This window comes from Capricornis sumatraensis, chromosome 7 (assembly GCF_032405125.1).
Source record: "Capricornis sumatraensis isolate serow.1 chromosome 7, serow.2, whole genome shotgun sequence".
NCBI lineage: Eukaryota > Metazoa > Chordata > Mammalia > Artiodactyla > Bovidae > Capricornis > Capricornis sumatraensis.
The window spans coordinates 118,504,368-118,521,816 of record NC_091075.1 but is presented as its reverse complement, the minus strand read 5'-3'; the positions used below and the strand labels follow the sequence as shown (position 1 = coordinate 118,521,816).

Sequence of the window (17,449 nt, the reverse complement as noted above, 5' to 3'; positions counted from 1 at the left end):
ATAAAGTAGGTTAATGATTGCCACCGACTGAAGAGGTCTTACTGGGGGAATGTTTGGGGTTTCCTTACGGGGTGATGAAAACGTTCTGAGACTGGACAGCGGTGGCGTTTGCACAACTCTGCGAATGCGCTAAAAACCACTGAATTGTGCACTTTAAAAAGAATAAAAAGATGTTTTCCTTGTAATCATTTAGCAAAGGGATGTTCAAGAAATAGCTCAAGCTAGAGGCCCATCAACAGTGGGTTGATTCAGTAAATTAGGTCAGAGGTGTCCAGGAAGGATAGTTAATGATGCTGGAAATGCTGAAATAGTAAATAAAAAGATAGCATTTTAAAAATTAGAGCTATCATATGTACATAAATGAGGTATTGCAAAATATAGTCAATGCAAAGCATTACTATTACCTTTATCTGAGTAGTACGACTATGAATAAGTTGGTATTTTTCCAAAGTGTCTTCTAAGATCAAGCACTACTTCTGGGAGCAGAAGACGAGCTTAGGCTGCGGGGAGGACGTGCCTGCAGCAGGTGCCACTGCAGCCCTCCTGAGGCCCAGAGGCTGTTTCTTAGTGGAGGGACGGCACCCTCTGGGGCCCCAGAGAAGCCTTTCTGAGCCAGGTGCTGTGGCAGCACGCAGCTCACCTGCAAGGAGCCCAGGGCGGGGCCCTGAGCATGGGCAGAGCTCTGAGAGCCACGAAGCCCGGGGCTCATCTTATCTCTTGAAAGAGCAGTGAAGTCTGGGACTCCCCCGGGGGTCCACGGCTAAGACTCCACGCTCCCAATGTAGAGGGCCCCGGTTCAATCCCTGCTCAGGGAACTGGAGGCCACATGCTGCAAGGAAGACCCCACCCAGACCCCAAATAAGCAAAACAGGGAGGCCAGTGAACTCGCCCAGAAGACTGAAGCCACGGCTGGCCCGCGGGCGGTGGCTGGGGCAGGCCTCAACTGCAGTCTCCAACCCATGTCCTCTCCAGCTGCTCTGCAGAGTAGGGCGTGTGTGCATGTGAGTGGGTGTGTGAGTGAGTGTGTGTGTGTGAATGGAAAGAGCCGAAGGCTCCATAAAAAGACTGGTCCGAGGCAGAAAAGTCAATAAAGTGCTGCCCACAGGGAACCCAGTGAGGCTTGGAAGGGCCACAGAGAGCAAGCGAACAGAACAGTGGAGGCTGGGCCCAGGACCACACCTGGGGGCTGAGCCTGGGGCCTGGCTGGGGCAGCCTGCTCCCCAGGGGCCAGTGGATGGGCATTATTTGGGCACCAGGAACACCAGGAACACGGCCCAGGGTGGTCACTCTTTTGGAAGGGCACGGGTCCTCTGTAGGCAGCTGCTGGACAGACAGGCTGGGGACGGAAGAGGGTCCCAGGGAAGAATCAGGCCCTGTGTGTGGGCCCCAAGAGCCCAGTCTAGAGCCAAACGCATTAAAGGCGGAGCTGAGAGGCCAGCGGGCGCCCAGCAGTTCGCATCTGCGATGGGGGCAGGAAGGGTGCAGGCGGGACGTGGCTGGAGCCCCCGAGGCAGAGGGATGGCAGCTGGGAGCGGCGAGGGTGAAGGCACAGGGCGCCGGCCGGCCAAGGGCTCCCCGCGCCGCCCCCCCCCCCGCCGCCCCGGGGAGGCTGCACTCCCATCGCCGCTGTCTGCACAGTCACTCAGCGTCAGATCCTCCCGCTCACAGGGATGTAGGAACCCTGGCGCCTTGTGTACCGATGCCCAGCTGGCTTCCAGCTGTTTCTCGCCGCTGTCTTTTACAGAAGGCGGCACAGACCCCCGGTCACAGCTCCCCTGAGGTTTGAATCACTAGGAAGCATCGTTTTTCTGGTAGCAAGATATTGTGCAATTCCAGACAGCCACATGAACCCTGAGCGCCTTGTCCAGCCCATGTCTCTGCACACAGTCAAAGGCATTGCAGCAAACCTCCCAAAGCGCGCCCTGGGCAGGGACACACGGCAAGTGTCCGATTCCACTGTCAGAGGAGGGGAAAAAAACAAAGAGCCTTTGACAGAAAAAGAACACTGTCATCCTGACGTTCTAAGGGTCTACCGAATAAGAGAAAACACACCTGGAAGAACTGATAGCAACGCGAGCTGCTCCAGCCGTGACACCACACGGCCGAACCTGCGAGCCTCTGGACGCGTCCAAAGAAGCGAGCAGGCCGGACATGTGACTCAGAGACGGGGCGCCTGCGGGGGTCTCTCTCCCCCTGGCCTGGGCCCTGCGTCCTCCGGGGTGACGGAGGAGCCACCCAGCCTGGGGGCCCCGGTCCGGGAGGGGGCGGGGGCCACTCAGAACTGCGGTGACGACCCCCCAGGAAAGCGCAGGTGCCGGAGACCAAGCCTGTTTTCTCCAGTTCTGAGCACAGACCACAGGGCACAGGATGACTCAAGGGCTCACCGTCCAGGATGGTGAGCTTTTCCACCCAAATAAGCCCCAACTTTCACCTCCTCTGAGGACCGGCCGCGACCCCAGTGACGTATCCCAGCCCTGACGGCACCCAGACCTGGTTCCGCGTAGGGTCTCAAACCCATTTCTAGAACGTCGCGCTAGAGCTCGAGTTCTTAGAAGTGGTCATTTATTTGTGCGTTCTCTGTGTATTCCTTTGAAAATAAATCCTGTTCATCTTTCACTTTTAGTTTTTTCATCTTTCAATTTTCAACGAAAAGATTTAAAAAGTGCAATCCCAGGTGTGTCGCACGTTAGGGAGAGGCCGTCGTTGTGGGAAAGCACTGGAAGTCGTCGGGCTGGACTGCCCGCTGACCGAGCAGAGCCATCGTCCCCTTCCTGCGGCCAGCAGGGGCTCCTGGGCACCTGTCTGTCCATTCAGGGGCGGGGAGGGGAGTCAGGGGCCCGCACCACCGGAGCCCCCAGCCCCCTGGGAGGCTGGTCAGCCCCTGCGGCCCTGGGCAGGGGCCAGGATGGCCGCACGCACACAGAGAGCGGTGGGCAGGACCCAGCGGGGTGGCTGATGGGCACAGTGGGTGTGGGCCCCAGGGTCACACGACGGCACGTTCTCGTGACCCCGGGGACGGCAGAGGCCTCCGAGTGCCACACTCGAGCGCACCGCGGGCCTGCTCACACGCTGTCTCTCGCTGGATGGTTTCGGGCCTCATCGCTTTCTTCTTTAAAATGGAGATGACTGCTAATCCCTGGCAAGGACCAGGGATAGCGCCCTGCAGGGAACGTGCCTGGCCTATGATAGACGCGCGGCAAACTGCAATCCTCCCACTGGAGCCCCACGGGACTGGAGACTAAGCCAGTGCTCCGCCAAACATCAGCACAGACCCACGCGCTGGGGTCCCAGGGCCCTCCGCCCCCCACGGCCTCCCCTCCCGGGCCCTCGTGGCTGCCACCCCCATCCACAAGGCCAGCAGGCCCTCCTAGGGGCCCCAGATGGCACCACTGGTGAATTCTACCTAATATTCAAGGCAGAAATAATACCACTTCCACACAAAATCTTGTGGAGAATTCAATGAGTGGGACTGCTCCCCAACCCATTCGATGAACTCAGCATCACTCTGATACCCAAATCTTAAAAGAGCATCACAAGAAAAGAAAAGCGCTGCTGAGCACTCCTCACGATCAGTGCAAAGTCCTAAACGAAACTTTAGCAGATTGAAGCCAACAATGCAAGCAATTGTCACCCTCTTATTTAACTTCTATGCAGAGTCCATCATGAGAAACGCTGGGCTGGAAGAAGCACAAGCTGGAATCAAGATTGCCGGGAGAAATATCAATACCCTCAGATATGTAGATGACACCACCCTTATGGCAGAAAGTGAAGCGGAGCTAAAAAGCCTCTTGATGAAAGTGAAAGAGAAGAGGGAAAAAGTTGGCTTAAAGCTCAACATTCAGAAAACTAAGATTGTGGCATCCAGTCCCATCACTTCATGGCAAATAGATGGGGAAACAGTGGAAACAGTGGCTGACTTTATTTTTGGGGGCTCCAAAATCATTGCAGATGGTGATTGCAGCCATGAAATTAAAAGACGCTTACCCCTTGGAAGGAAAGGTATGACCAACCTAGACAGCATATTAAAAAGCAGAGACGTTACTTTGTCAACAAAGGTCCATCTAGTCCAGGCTATGGTTTTTCCAGTAGTCATGTATGGATGTGAGAGTTGGACCATAAAGAAGCCTGAGCATCGAAGAACTGATGCTTTTGAACTGTGGTGTCGGAGAAGACTCTTGAGAGTCCCTTGGACTGCAAGGAGATCCAACCAGTCCATCCTAAAGGAAATCAGTCCTGAATATTCATTGGAAGGACTGATGCTGAAGCTGAAGCTCCGAGACTTTGGCCACCAGATGAGCTGACTCATTGGAAAAGTCCCTGATGCTGGGAAAAATTGAAGGCAGGAGAAGGGGACGACAGAGGATGAGATGGTTGGATGGCATCACCGACTCAATGGACATGAGTTTGAGTAGATTCCAGGAGTTGGTGATGGGCAGGGAAGCCTGGTGTGCTGCAGTCCATGGGGCTGCAAAGAGTCGGACACGCCTGAGCAACTAAACTGAACTGAACAGAAAGAACTCTCAAAACAGTAAGGACACAACAAATTAAGAGGCACAGCAAAAGAACACACGCTGATGCTCACCGTAGAACACGAGAGAGCGCAGGCAGGGGCTGGCAAGCTCACAGAAAGATGCGGCACCACGCGTCCTCGAGGAAACGCACACCACCACTGCCGCTGCCACGAGACGGCACCCACAGCCAGGGCACAAGACGGCACCCACACCAGGGCACGAGATAGCCCCCGCAGCCCAGAGCAGTGCTGGGCCACAGGCCTGGCCACGCCGAGCAGCGGGCGCTCGTGCACCGCCGTCAATCAAATGACGGTTGCATCTCAGTAAAGCTGCTGGAAACCACGTCAAGCACCAGGCCGTGTCCCCGCTGCGCTTCCATGGTAGTGCCTCTGACGCTGAGGCTTCCTCTCGGAAAAGACCTGTCCCCCAACCTGCCCTACAAAGCCCCCTGGGGGCCCCCACCCCCTCTCTCCTGTCTGCCCTCCTTCGCCCCCTCCATCAGGGTCTGGGGCGCCAGGAGGCGGCCAGCTGGCGGGAGGAGCCTCGTGTGAACCCAGGGGTCTCCCAGGCCAGCGCTGGCAGGAGCCGTCCTGGCGGCCTGGATTCAGTCCTGGCCCCCCACGGTGGCTGCGGCCCAGGCCAGGTCTGCCTCCGGGCCCAGAGCACGGCAGCTCACCATCGGCTGCGAGTTAGTTAGAAAGCCAGACACTGGGGAGGCCCCGTCTAGGAGAAGGGCAGGCCCCTCCCGGGGATCCCCGCACCCAGCGCTGCCCCTCGGGCCCCCCACCCACTCAGCCTGGCTCCGCACGCTCACCCCAGGTGGGCCGGCATGGCCCCGTCACTTGGGAACCAGTGGTTTTTAAACGTTTCTTGTTGGAGCATCGCCGCGTCACGGCCTTGTGCTGGCTTCCGCTGCACAGCAAAGGGGGCCAGTCACGTGCACACGTATGTCCACTCACCCTCAGGCGCTTCCCACTCAGGACGGGTCACCGCAGCGCATGAGCTGGAGCCCCCGAGCTGCACAGCTGTCAGTAGTTACCCACCTGATGCATGTGCGGCAGCCCCAGTCTCCCAGCACCCCCCGTCTCCCCTCCTCGGGGTCCCTGCATTTGTGAACAGTTCATTCGATGACCATCGCAAGGCCTAATCTGGTTTTCAACAGGCTAATTAATTCCAGGTTCTCCTCTGTTTTTAAACTGCTCGATCATTCCTGTGTCTGCTTCCAGAGCCAGGACGTGGGTGGGAGACTCCAGGGCTCCGTGTGGCGGCGGGGACAGCTGCCGTGGGTTCCAGTCTCGGGCCCGCCACCCAGCCCCAGAATGGCTCTGTGACCCGGGGGCAGTGATGTGCAGGCCCGGGAGGGAGGGAACCGGGCAGTGGGCGGGCAGGGGGCACCTAGAGTCACACAGCTTCCAGGACTGGCTGGAGTTAGACCCAGGCCCACCCTGTCACCACACCCCAGAGGTGGTCCCCCCTCCACAAAGGGGTGGGCAGGGCCAGGCCGTGCCCCCGAGCCCCGGCTCATGGAGTGGTCAGGCAGGCCAGGCTGGGCCCTGTGCCCACCATGCCAAGCCTGGGCTACCCACCCCGTACCCTGGGTGCAGGACATGCCCCCCACAGCCCCAACGGCCAGCACCAGAAGCTGGAGAAGGAAGCGCATCCTTCCAGGCCGCAGGGGCCAGTGGACAGCGGTGGCCCTAACGTGAGGCTATGACTCCCTCTGCCGGAGGCAAAGGGGCTTCAGCGATGCGTGGACCCAGCAGGTCAGAACGGCAGCTGTGGGCCTCGGGGAGGGCTCCCAGGGACAGGCACACGGCAGTCCCCTCTGTGTGGGGAAGCAGCCAGTGGCTCCGGGGTACTCAGCGTACGGCCTCCTCTCTGCAGTCACCACTGCTCAGGGGTGGACCCAGGACACCCCCAGGCCCCTGCGGTCCCCACCCGGACCCAGGCCGCAGGAAAGAGGAAGACGGCACCCACTGTGGGGGTGCAGAGCCGTCTGCTCGGGAGAAACACTGGGGCGACATGTCGGTCACCCTGTCCTGCTGTCACCACGCTCAGGGGCGAGAGGAAGTGGAGGCAAGGCCAGGGAGCGAGAGGCTGGGCGAGCGCGGGGAGGGCGGTCAGGATGGCTGGCAGCCAGGGACCTGGCCCGCGGAGCCCAGCGAGGGGAAGACGCAGGGCGGCAGAGAGCGACGCAGACGCGCAACCAGGCCGCTGAGACGGGGAGGGACGAGGGATGGGTCCCTTATGGCACCTCCTCACGGCGCCACACGCACTGGGGACTGCTATCAGCTGTTTGCAGATGGTGAAACTGAGGCTCAGGAAGGCGGGTGACCAGCAGCCCACAGGCACCTCCCTCCCTGGACCACGGTCCGCAGGGAAGCACCAAGGGCCAACAGGCCCCCGGGGTAGGCGACCCCAGGGCCCACCCTTGGCCACCCACGCACTCAGCGAGGGAGGAGCACGTGGCCAGAGGCCTGCCTGCCGGAGTCCTGTCACTCCACCCCAAAGGGCCGCCGGGGACGCCCCAAGCAGGGAGGACAGGCACCACCAGCCACGGGCCTCAGAGATGCAGGGCAGACCCGGCCTTCCGGGGCGCCACGGCCCTTGGCCCGCACCCGGCGGGCCTGTCCGTGCATTACAACGGCAGCAGCCCCGACCGCCCCACCCTCTCCGGGGGGTGCAGATGGCCCCAGAAGACACACCAGCCTGGGCTTCTCACCACGCAGGGGAGAGCAGAGGCAAACCCAGAGAGCCGGGGGGCATGAGGGGAATGTCCCCCAGCCTTGGGGTGGAGAGGAACGAGAGAGGTGGAGGGCATGAAGCTCTAGAGTGCTCATAAGTTTAACTAAAGGATCTAGAAATCAAGACATCCACAGGGCCTCCCTGATGTCTCAGTGGCAAAGAGCCCACCTGCCAACGCAGGAAACACGGGTTGGAACCCTGGTCTGGGAAGATCCCACGTGGGATCTTCTTCTGGCCTAACTAAGCCCGGGAGCCACAGCTGCTGAGCCTGCGCTCTGGAGCCCAGGAGCCCCAGCTGCTGAGCCTGTGCTCTGGAGCCCAGGAGCCACAGCTGCTGAGCCTGCGCTCTGGAGCCCGGGAGCAACAGCTGCTGAGCCTGCGCTCTGGAGCCCCAGCTGCTGAGCCTGTGCTCTGGAGCCCAGGAGCCCCAGCTGCTGAGCCTGCGCTCTGGAGCCCAGGAGCCCCAGCTGCTGAGCCTGCGCTCTGGAGCCCAGGAGCCCCAGCTGCTGAGCCTGCGCTCTGGAGCCCGGGAGCCCCAGCTGCTGAGCCTGTGCTCTGGAGCCCAGGAGCCACAGCTGCTGAGCCTGCGCTCTGGAGCCCCAGCTGCTGAGCCTGCGCTCTGGAGCCCAGGAGCCACAGCTCCTGAGCCTGCACTCTGGAGCCCCAGCTGCTGAGCCTGCGCTCTGGAGCCCCAGCTGCTGAGCCTGCGCTCTGGAGCCCCAGCTGCTGAGCCTGTGCTCTGGAGCCCAGGAGCCACAGCTGCTGAGCCTGCGCTCTGGAGCCCGGGAGCCCCAGCTGCTGAGCCTGCGCTCTGGAGCCCCAGCTGCTGAGCCTGCGCTCTGGAGCCCAGGAGCCACAGCTCCTGAGCCTGCACTCTGGAGCCCCAGGTGCTGAGCCTGTGCTCTGGAGCCCCAGCTGCTGAGCCTGTGCTCTGGAGCCCCAGCTGCTGAGCCTGCGCTCTGGAGCCTGGGAGCCACAGCTGCTGAGCCTGCGCTCTGGAGCCCGGGAGCCCCAGCTGCTGAGCCTGCGCTCTGGAGCCCAGGAGCCACAGCTCCTGAGCCTGCACTCTGGAGCCCCAGGTGCTGAGCCTGCACTCTGGAGCCCCAGGTGCTGAGCCTGTGCTCTGGAGCCCAGGAGCCACAGCTGCTGAGCCTGCGCTCTGGAGCCTGGGAGTCCCAGCTGCTGAGCCTGCGCTCTGGAGCCTGGGAGTCCCAGCTGCTGAGCCTGCGCTCTGGAGCCCAGGAGCCACAGCTGCTGAGCCTGCGCTCTAAAACCGCAGATACTGAGCCTGTGGGTCACTGCGACTGAAGCCCGTGAGACCTAGCGCCCGTGCTCAGCAACAGGAGGAGCCCCCGCCAGGAGACGCTCTCGCACCGCAGCAGGAGAGTAGTCCCCGCTCTCCGCAACTAGAGAAAAGGCCACGCAGCAGCAAACACCCAGCACAGCCAAAATAAATAATAAATACATAAAATTAATATTTTAAATGGCATCAACAAATAAGGCCAAAGGGCAAGTAACAAACTGAGGAAAGCTAGCTGCAGGAAAGACCCCAGCCAGAAGGAAGCCCAACAGGAGGAAGCACGCAGGGACACGACCACCACAGAGAAGGAACCAGAGCGTCCGACTCCATTCTGCCTCCCAAGACAGCCAGGCAGCCTGGGGGTCCTGGCTGTGCTGCGGGGCACAGTCACCGCCCAAGGGAGGTGCAGCCCTGCCTTCGCCGGGGGGACTCGACGGCTAATGGCCGGTTCCAAGAGGCAGAGGCAGGATCTTAGGGACAGGGACCACAGGCTAACCGCACATGGATAAAACACGGAAACAATTAACGTGTCCTTATGACAGAGTACAATTCTATGAATATTGTGTTTTAATGAATTTTTCAGATAAATGATCATAAGATAATATTCAGTGAAAAAAAATAAAACTGCTCATCATCCAATTTGGAACGGTTTTTATTTCCTTCTTTTACTCTTTTTTATGCTTCCATAAGCTTCTACAATGAACCACAATGGGCCACAATCATAATCAGAAACAAGAAAGTCGATGTTCTTTCAAGAAGGCGTGCGTGCTTGGTCGCTTCAGTCGTGTCTGACTCTCTGCCACTTCATGGACTGCAGCCCACCAGGTTCTCCTCCAGGCAAGAGTACTGCAGTGGGCAGCCACGCCCTCCTCCAGGGGGTCCTGCCCTCTCGGGGATCCAGTCCGAGTCTCCTGTGCCTCCCGCATTGCAGGCAGACTCTTGGCCCCCTTAGCCACTTGGGAAGCCCCTTCAAGGAGGCGGAAGGCTGTAAGCGCACTTTAGTGAAGTGTCCACAGAAAAGATGGAGCAGACCTGAGTCAGGGCGAGTTTCCATCTTCGAGACAATGAGCTCTCCTGCTGGCTCGAGGATGTGGAAGGTTCTGGATGAGGAGGAGCGTCTAGATGGAGGATAGCAAGCTTTTAAGCGTGCTGAGTTCTACGGTTAATCTTTGAGCACTGAAAGGGGATGAAAAAGGTGTAGAAAGAGAAGAGCTGAACGACACTTGGCTCTGGAACACTCTGCCCAGGACTCTGCCAGGGGCACCGTCCCCTGCCCTGGGCAGCAGGGGAACTGGCCTGTGTGCAGTGGGCTGGGGGTCGTGTGGGGTCCTCCTGGCCTGGGCCTTGCTCCAGGACCCACCTGCGGGCCTGTGTCTGCTCCCCGGCAGCCCTGCCCTTCCACCCAGAGGCCAGGGGCTGCTCGAGAGGCAGACAACGCTCCGGGCGGCCACTGGGCGCTTGGTCCTGAAAGCAGAGAGGTGGCCGTGGCTCAGGGAGCCCTGCTTGAAGGTGGCACAGCGGCCTGAGGCTGCACCCGCCTTACTCGCACACGGGGCCGCACCCGTGGTCACTTGTCCTGCCGCGCGTGGCAGGGCCACAGGGGCACCTGGTGGACCGGCCGGCCTCACGGTCAACCTGAGACGACGGCTCGTCCCGGCCGAGGGACGACCAGGGAGGAGGACGCTGCTGGGCCGACGGGCTCTCGCTCAGGCAGGTCGGGGGACCCTGGCTGGCGCCCTGGACCCAAGCGGGGTGCCGGCCTCCTCGCGGCTCCGTCTCTCCCTCTGCCGGGGGGAGGGGGTCACCCGAGGCAGACGTGAGCCCGTCCACAAGGAGCTGCACTCAGACGGCACTGCCACCACCAAGCGGCACCAGCAACCTCGGCATCTGACGTCTAGTGATCCTGCCAAGAGGGTGATCACCTGTGTCTGTCTGTCTCTCTGTCCCAACCACTCGAGTCAGATCACGCTCCGCGAGGTCAGACCACCTCTCCCGCAGCTGGCTCAGTCATCCAGCCGCCCGCCTGTGACATGAATGAACGATATGCCCGGTCGGCGCTGCCCGCGGCGGGGATGGGCGCCACCTGCTGACTCGGTTCCCAGCGCAGCGCAGGGACCCGGGCGCCGCTGTCCACGGTCCTGCCCACCGGCCCCTCACTCCGCGGCCCACAGGCTTCAACATCTGCAGGAAACGCTTCCTTGGGAGACGGCAGTGCCTCTCGAGGGCTCCCTGGAGGCAGCTTCCTCTTCTCAGCTCGGCAGAATTCCACGTTTGCGCCAAGCCAGGGGAGGTCTGGGAGCTGCCGGGAGACGTGAATGAGCAGTGTTCAGGATGGGACACGTCAGGAAAACAGGAGGGGATTCCAACCTAGACACAGAGCAAGAAAAGGGGGGAATCAGAAACTGAAAGGTCCGTGTGTCCTGTCAAAGAATCTGTGATGGTTTCATATCACCCTTGCAAAAAACGATTCACTCACCGATCAGCTCTGAGCCACTGAGTCAGAGGCCCCAAGGGAGGACACTGTCCCTGGGTCGTGGGCAATAATTTGTCCCACTGGACGCGATGAGGCCAGGCCTGGCCCTAAACAAGGGCCTCATCAGAAGCTGTTCATTGCAGCGCCGTCTGTAGAAACGAGACTAGAAACAGCAGGGCCTGACTGCACGGTGATCCAGCCACACGGTGCGGTCCTACGTGGCCAAAAGTGACCACGAGGCTGTCTCTAGAAACTGCCACGGATGGGCCTGCAGACTAGAGGGTCAGGAAAGCACAGTGGGAGGGATGAGGCCCTCTGCCAAAGAACAGGAGGGGAAGACACTATCTGTGTGTGCGTGTGTGTGTCGATGTCTCTGTGTGTGTGTCTATGTCTCTCTCTGTATATACATCCTTGCTTCTGTTTTTTATAAGCTGTAAAAAATTTGAAAACGGTAACTTTAGAGCCCGGGGAGAATAAGGAGAAACAGATTTCTCTGGGTATAACTTATTTTATAAATTTGTCTGGGAACCATGCAAACATTTCACATAATTATAAAGTGAAATGCAAATGGGAATATCTCTACGTCTCATGCCAAACTGAACAAATTAACCTATTGTGGGTAAGATTTGGAGCATGACTTTACAGACAGAATGATGTCAAGTGACTCGGAAGCAGTCACTCGGCTCTATCTTCTAGAGGGATGTGCCCAAAAGGTCAAAAGAACTGGTTAAAACATCTTAGACGACACGTCGGTGAGGGTGTGGAGAAACAGGAGCCTCGCACACGACCAGGCGATGAAAGATGCCAGGGACAGCACCCTGGAGCGTAGAGGGCCCGTGTGAGGCGCCAGCTCTACTCCGGAGGACACCCAGAGAACCGACTCACACGACCACACACAAGCGCAGTCACAGCGACAGCGCTCACAACACCCAGGCAGGGACCACAGCACACACCCCAGACGCACGAGCCCAGCGTGGTCCCCCTGGAGGAGAGGCGGCCACGGGAAGCAGGCTGGGACGCCCGTGACAGCCCTTCACAGGGTGGGCCTTGACGACACGATGCTCAGCAAAGAAAGCTGGGCACAAAAGCTCACACGATGAGTGACTCTGCTCCTGTGGAGAGTCCAGAACAGGCGAATGCACGGAGCCACAGAGTAGACTCCTGGTTGCCAGGGGCCGGGGGGTGATGCCCACACAGGAAAGGCTGGCACAGAGCAGCAGAGTTCCGCACGGGAAGAGAGGAGAGCGGCCCTGACCCCCAGGGGTCCTGCCAGCCCCCTGCCTGCTGCCGGGAGGACCTGCAGCTCTAGGGAGGGGCGCCTACAGGGCGTCTGCCCCTGCGCCCAGAGACCCCTCCCCTGGTGTCCAGCCTCCTTCCCTGCATGGCTCCCACGGCCGCGGGTGGGGGCCTCTCCACCCCCCAACTCCCGTCAGACACAGTGCAGCCAGGATGGGAGCCTCGGGGCCAGGTTCCTGGGAGAGGGCAGAGGGATGGCCATGTGTGGACCTCCTTCCTTGAAGCCCAGGATGGGGGGGCATACGGTGGGCGTGGGCCGTGCTGGCTGGATCTACTCTACTCAGTCGAAGCCCAGGCTGTGGCGTGGCGACGGAAGGCGTGTGGGTGCCAGGGCCCCTCCTGCCCAGCCCGCCCGCTTCGCCTGCTCAGTAGCCGCAGGGGGAGACAAAGGGACCCTTGGGAACCCTGCCGAGGGTCTGCTGGGGGCAGGGGCGGGTCTCAGGATCCCACCGCGGCCCCGGGGCCACATGCCCAGGCTGCGAATTAGTGCAGCTAACTGCGGCCAGGGGAGCAGTGGCGCCAGTCAGGGGGGCGCTAGGCCCCGGGCCATGGGGCCACGCGGGGCACAGCGGTGCGGAGGGGCTAACCGGGGCCTGGCGCTGCCCGCACTCGCCGGGAGGCGCCGGTAAGGCCAGAAACGAGGCGGCCTAGGCCCCTGGGGACACTTCTCGGTGGGACTCAGGGGGCGGGCGCGTGCGCGCAGGGGGGCCTGACGCCGCTAAACCGAGCAGAGGTTGAGGCCGGCGGCCCTTACCTGGGGCCCGCCGGGGGCGGGGGCTGCTCCTGCGGGGCCTCCTCCTGCTGGCGGGAGCCGTCAACCCCTCCGCACAGGCTGTGCGCCGCGTCCCCCGGGGGCCCTGAGCTGTGTGCCAGGCACTTGTCGGAAGCAGGGGCTCCGGGCTCCGGCCTGCCGGGGGCGTCTTCGGAGGGCGCGGGGTCCGGGGCGCCCGCGGGCAGGGCCTCCAGCGGCCCCGCGGCGGAGCCCTTGGCGCCCACCTTGGCGGAGCGGATGACGCCGCCCGAGCCGCACTTGCCCCGCAGACTCTGGGCGGCCGCGTCCTCGCCGGCGCCCGCGCAGCCCGCGCAGCAGACGCAGGAGTTCAGGAGGCAGTTGGTGGCCGTGGCGCTGAGTCTGTGGGGGCCGCCCGCCGTGCCCTCGGCCGCCGCGGGGCCGCCGTTTCCCGGGACTCCCGGGTGGGCGAGGGCGGAGTCCAGGGAGGCGGGCGACTTGGGGTTGAAGATGACGGTGGCCGACAGCTTCATGCCCCCGGTCCGGTGGGCGATCAGCTCGGCCGTCTCGGCGTGCTCCGCGCCCGCCTCCCAGCCGTCCAGGTGCGGCCGCGAGTCCAGGCAGGGGCAGGAGGCGGGGGCCGCCGCCCGCGGCGCGGCGCCCTCGGCGCTCTTGCTGTTGCTCGAGTCCTCCCGCTTGGCCGAAGCCGGCGAGGCGACCCGCGCCTCTCGGCCCTCCCCCGTCTCCTGGGGGTCGACGCCGCCGCCCGGGGCCTCGGCCGCCCCGTCCACGTCCTCCATGAAGAACACCCTCCCCTCCTCCTCGTCGCCGGCGGGGGGCAGCTGCGCGCGGCCCGGGGACGCCCGCCCGCGGGGGCTGGCAGACGCGCCCGGCCTGTGGGCGGGGGACGGGCCGGCGCTGGGCGGGGACAGCAGCGAGGCCATGGCGTCCCCTGCGCTGTGCACCAGGCGGCTGAGCTGCTCCAGCTCCTGGTCGTCGTTCTGGACCGAGCAGGCCAGCTCCGCGTCCGCGCGTCTGGGCTCGGCCGGGGCCAGGGCCGGGGGCGCCGGGGCGTCGGCCCGGACGGGCAACTCCACGTCCTGGGAAATGCAGAGGTTCCGCTCCAGCGTGTGCAGCTCCTCCTCAGTCAGGGTCTGCAGCAAATCCCTACAAGGGCCGAGGCACAAAGGAAGGGTGAGGGTCCTTGAAGCGACCCCCCGCCAGTCCCCAGTGGTGCCTGCAGTGATCCCCCCAAGGTGTCGATGCCTCCAGGGTCTCGGGGGCCTCGGGTCAGGACAACAGTCCTTTGGGGTGGCGGACTGATTCTAGAACGCGCTCTTCCTTAAAAATGAGATTCTGAAGCTTCTTGCTGAAAAACAAGAAAGCCCTGATTCTCAGTGGTAACTGCATTAGTAAAACCTTCTGCTAGCAAAAAGATACATGTGGTTTAACATATAGGTTTTCATCCTTTGGTTCAACAAATACTCCTGAGCACTGTCTCTGTGCCAGGCCCAGGGTGACACATAGGAAGACTGGCATGGCCCCTGCCCATGTGAGCTCTGTAAGGAAGACGCAGACGACAAACAGATAGGAGCGAAAATGGAAATGCAATCACAGCAGCGGCGGCAGCAGAGGAACGCGCCCGCCAGGAGGCTCCAGCAAACCCGGAGACTCCCTGGAGGAAGCGGCACTGGACTCCAGGTGGAGTGGGTCTAATGCCACCCACCGGGATGAGCCCAGTGTGGGTCCTACAGGTCCCATGTCTCAGAACCACTCAGCTGTGGGCTTTCATAAGCTGAACACACTCTGCAAGCAGCACTCAGATCAAGAAGTACAGCACTCACCGTGCTCCCAGGAGCCCCCACGCGGCCCTCCCCCACCGTCACTCCCTGCCGTGACCACCCCATGGCCCCTGCAGTGATCACGCCTGTTCTCTACAGGTAGATGGACTCCGTGGCCCGCCCTGCTCCCGGGCCCGCCACCTCTACGTTCCGCACTGCTCCGCAGCCTGCGCGGCAGGCTGTCAGCCGGCGCTGGATGTGTGAGGAGGCGCCAGAAGAGACACTGGACACCCAGTCACATAGGAACTTCAGGGAAACAACAAAGGCTTTTTTAAAAAAGAAGTGGCTTTTTTTGAAAAAAGTTTATTTGTATTTATTTGGCTATGCTGGGTCTTAGTTGTGGCTAACTTTGATCTTTGGTGCAGCATGTGGGATGTTGAGACCTGTGGGATCTAGTTCCCTGACGAGGGACCAAACCCAGGCCCCCTGCATTGGAAGCCTGGAGTCTTAAGTCACCGGACCACCAGGAAAGTCCCAACAAACACTTAAAAAGTGTATGAACAGTTTTTAGAGTAAGTATGTCCCAAATGGCCCCCACTGGGGACATATTTCCTGTAATAAAGTATTACCGTGTATCTGAAATTCAAATTCAACCGGATTAGCTGCTGTTTCGCCGCGCCAGCCCTGGCAGCCCTCTCCGGTGAGACGTGTAGTCATCCTAAATCCCTTTCTCCCGGTGGAAACGCCCCGCAGGTCTCCTCTGAAGCTGTTCTACACCCCAAGGGTCCTGGCTGCGGGACCCGCATCTCTGAGCCCCTGTCCGGGGGGCCGCGGGGGTGCGTTTCTGAAGCCAGGGTGCCGAGGAAAGAGCAGGTCCCCGCCCAGAGCCCAGGGCACTCAGTCTCCACGTCCTCCTCTCTGCTGAGCGCGCAGCGCATTCCTCACTGTGGCTTCCAATCACTTTAGCCTGCTCACTTGGGAGGCCGTGCCCCGTCCGCATGCCGACCGACCCCTGGAGACCCTCTCAAGTGCCTGCTCAGAACTTCCACCCATTGTTGTTGGGCTAACTCTTCTTACCGATTGACAGGAGCTCTTTGTGTAATTTTGGATCCAGGTTCTTCACTGGGTGTCGTCTCCAGCTCTTCGGCCTTCTCTCTTAATGGTGCCTTTGAACAAACTCCAGTTTCTAATTTCGGTCAGGCTGAATATGTCATGTGTCTCTCCGTGGTCGGTGTTTCTGTGCCCTGTTGAAGGAGTCTCTGCCTGCTCGAAGAGCACAAACAGGTACCCAGTTTCTCCCTCTGAAAGCGTTGACTTACTTTTCACCTTTGTGCTTGCAATCAACCTAAAATTGACATACTCCCCAGTGTAGTAACTTCCCAGCTGGCGCAAGCGGTAAAGAATCCGCCTGCCAATTCAGGAGACGCAAGAGATGCGGGTTCAATCCCTGGGTTGGGAAGATCCCCCTGGAGAAGGAAATGGCAATTCACTCCAGTATTCTTGCCTGGAAAATTCCATGGACAGAGGAGCCTGATGGGCTACAGTTCATGGGGTCACAAGGAGTCGGACACGACTGAGCAAGTGAGCACATTTGAGTGTATTAAGGATCTTCTTCCTTGTGTGGATGTTACTGGTTCAGCTGTGCACTGGGAAAAGCCAGCCACTCTCCACGGTCCTGCCGTCATCCCTGGCGTGAAGGGTGTGCTGGTCGCTCTCCACCCTCTGTTCCGTCAAAGGCCCTGCGCACCGCGCCTCTGCCAGCATGACTACAGTTTATGACAGGGACTGTCTCCCAACTGTGCCCTTGTTTTATGAAGGACACTCAGCAGAAATGCACACGTATGTTCACAAGCTTGGTCACACCAGCACCGTCTGTGGAAACTGCTGCTGCTGCTAAGTCACTTCAGTCGTGTCCGACTCTGCGCGACCCCATGGATGGCAGCCCACCAGGCTCCCCCGTCCCTGGGATTCTCCAGGCAAGAACACTGGAGTGGGTTGCCATTTCCTTCTCTAATGCATGAAAGTGAAAAGTGAAAGTGAAGGCACTCAGCTGTGTCCGACTCTGCGTGACCCCATGGACGGCAGCCCACCAGGCTCTGCCGTCCCTGGGATCCCCAGGTGAGAGCACTGGAGTGTACGCCGTCACCTTCCCCACCTGTGGAAACTACCCAAACGCAACTCAGAGCAGAACAGAGCAATGATATTCTTCTTTGCCCTTTTTCTCCAGCAATTTTTTTTTTCTTGGCTATTCCAGGCCCTGTGCCTTTCTATGTGAATTTTAGAATTAGTTTGTCGAGTTCCACAAAAGAAAAAGCCTCCTGGGATTTTGTGTGAGGTTTCATTGAACTCAGAGATTAATTTGAGAATCACTGATATCCTCTTGGCATTGAGTTTTCCACTCCCTGAAGATGGAGCAGCTATTTACTTAGGTCTTTAAAATTTGGGGTCAAAAACATTTTGTAACTCTCAGTAGAGGTCTCAGACATCTCAGATTTATGCTTAAGTGATTAACAGTTATTGACACTATTGTAAATAACACTTAAATTTTTTTGTTGTGATAAAATACATGTAACATGAAACTTACCACCTTAACTGTTTTAAGGGACAGTTCAG

At 60.1% G+C, this 17,449-nt stretch overlaps 1 protein-coding gene across 2 annotated transcripts in view; it reads right to left on the bottom strand.

Moving 5' to 3' along the window:
• ZFYVE28 (zinc finger FYVE-type containing 28) overlaps positions 1-17,449 on the bottom strand; it is a 50,780-nt gene that overhangs the window by 13,755 nt on the left and 19,576 nt on the right. For both annotated transcript variants that reach the window (XM_068975345.1, XM_068975346.1), the window contains one exon: positions 13,104-14,222. In XM_068975345.1, coding sequence (XP_068831446.1) covers positions 13,104-14,222 — 1,119 coding nt within the window. The remainder of the gene's footprint in view (positions 1-13,103; positions 14,223-17,449) is intronic.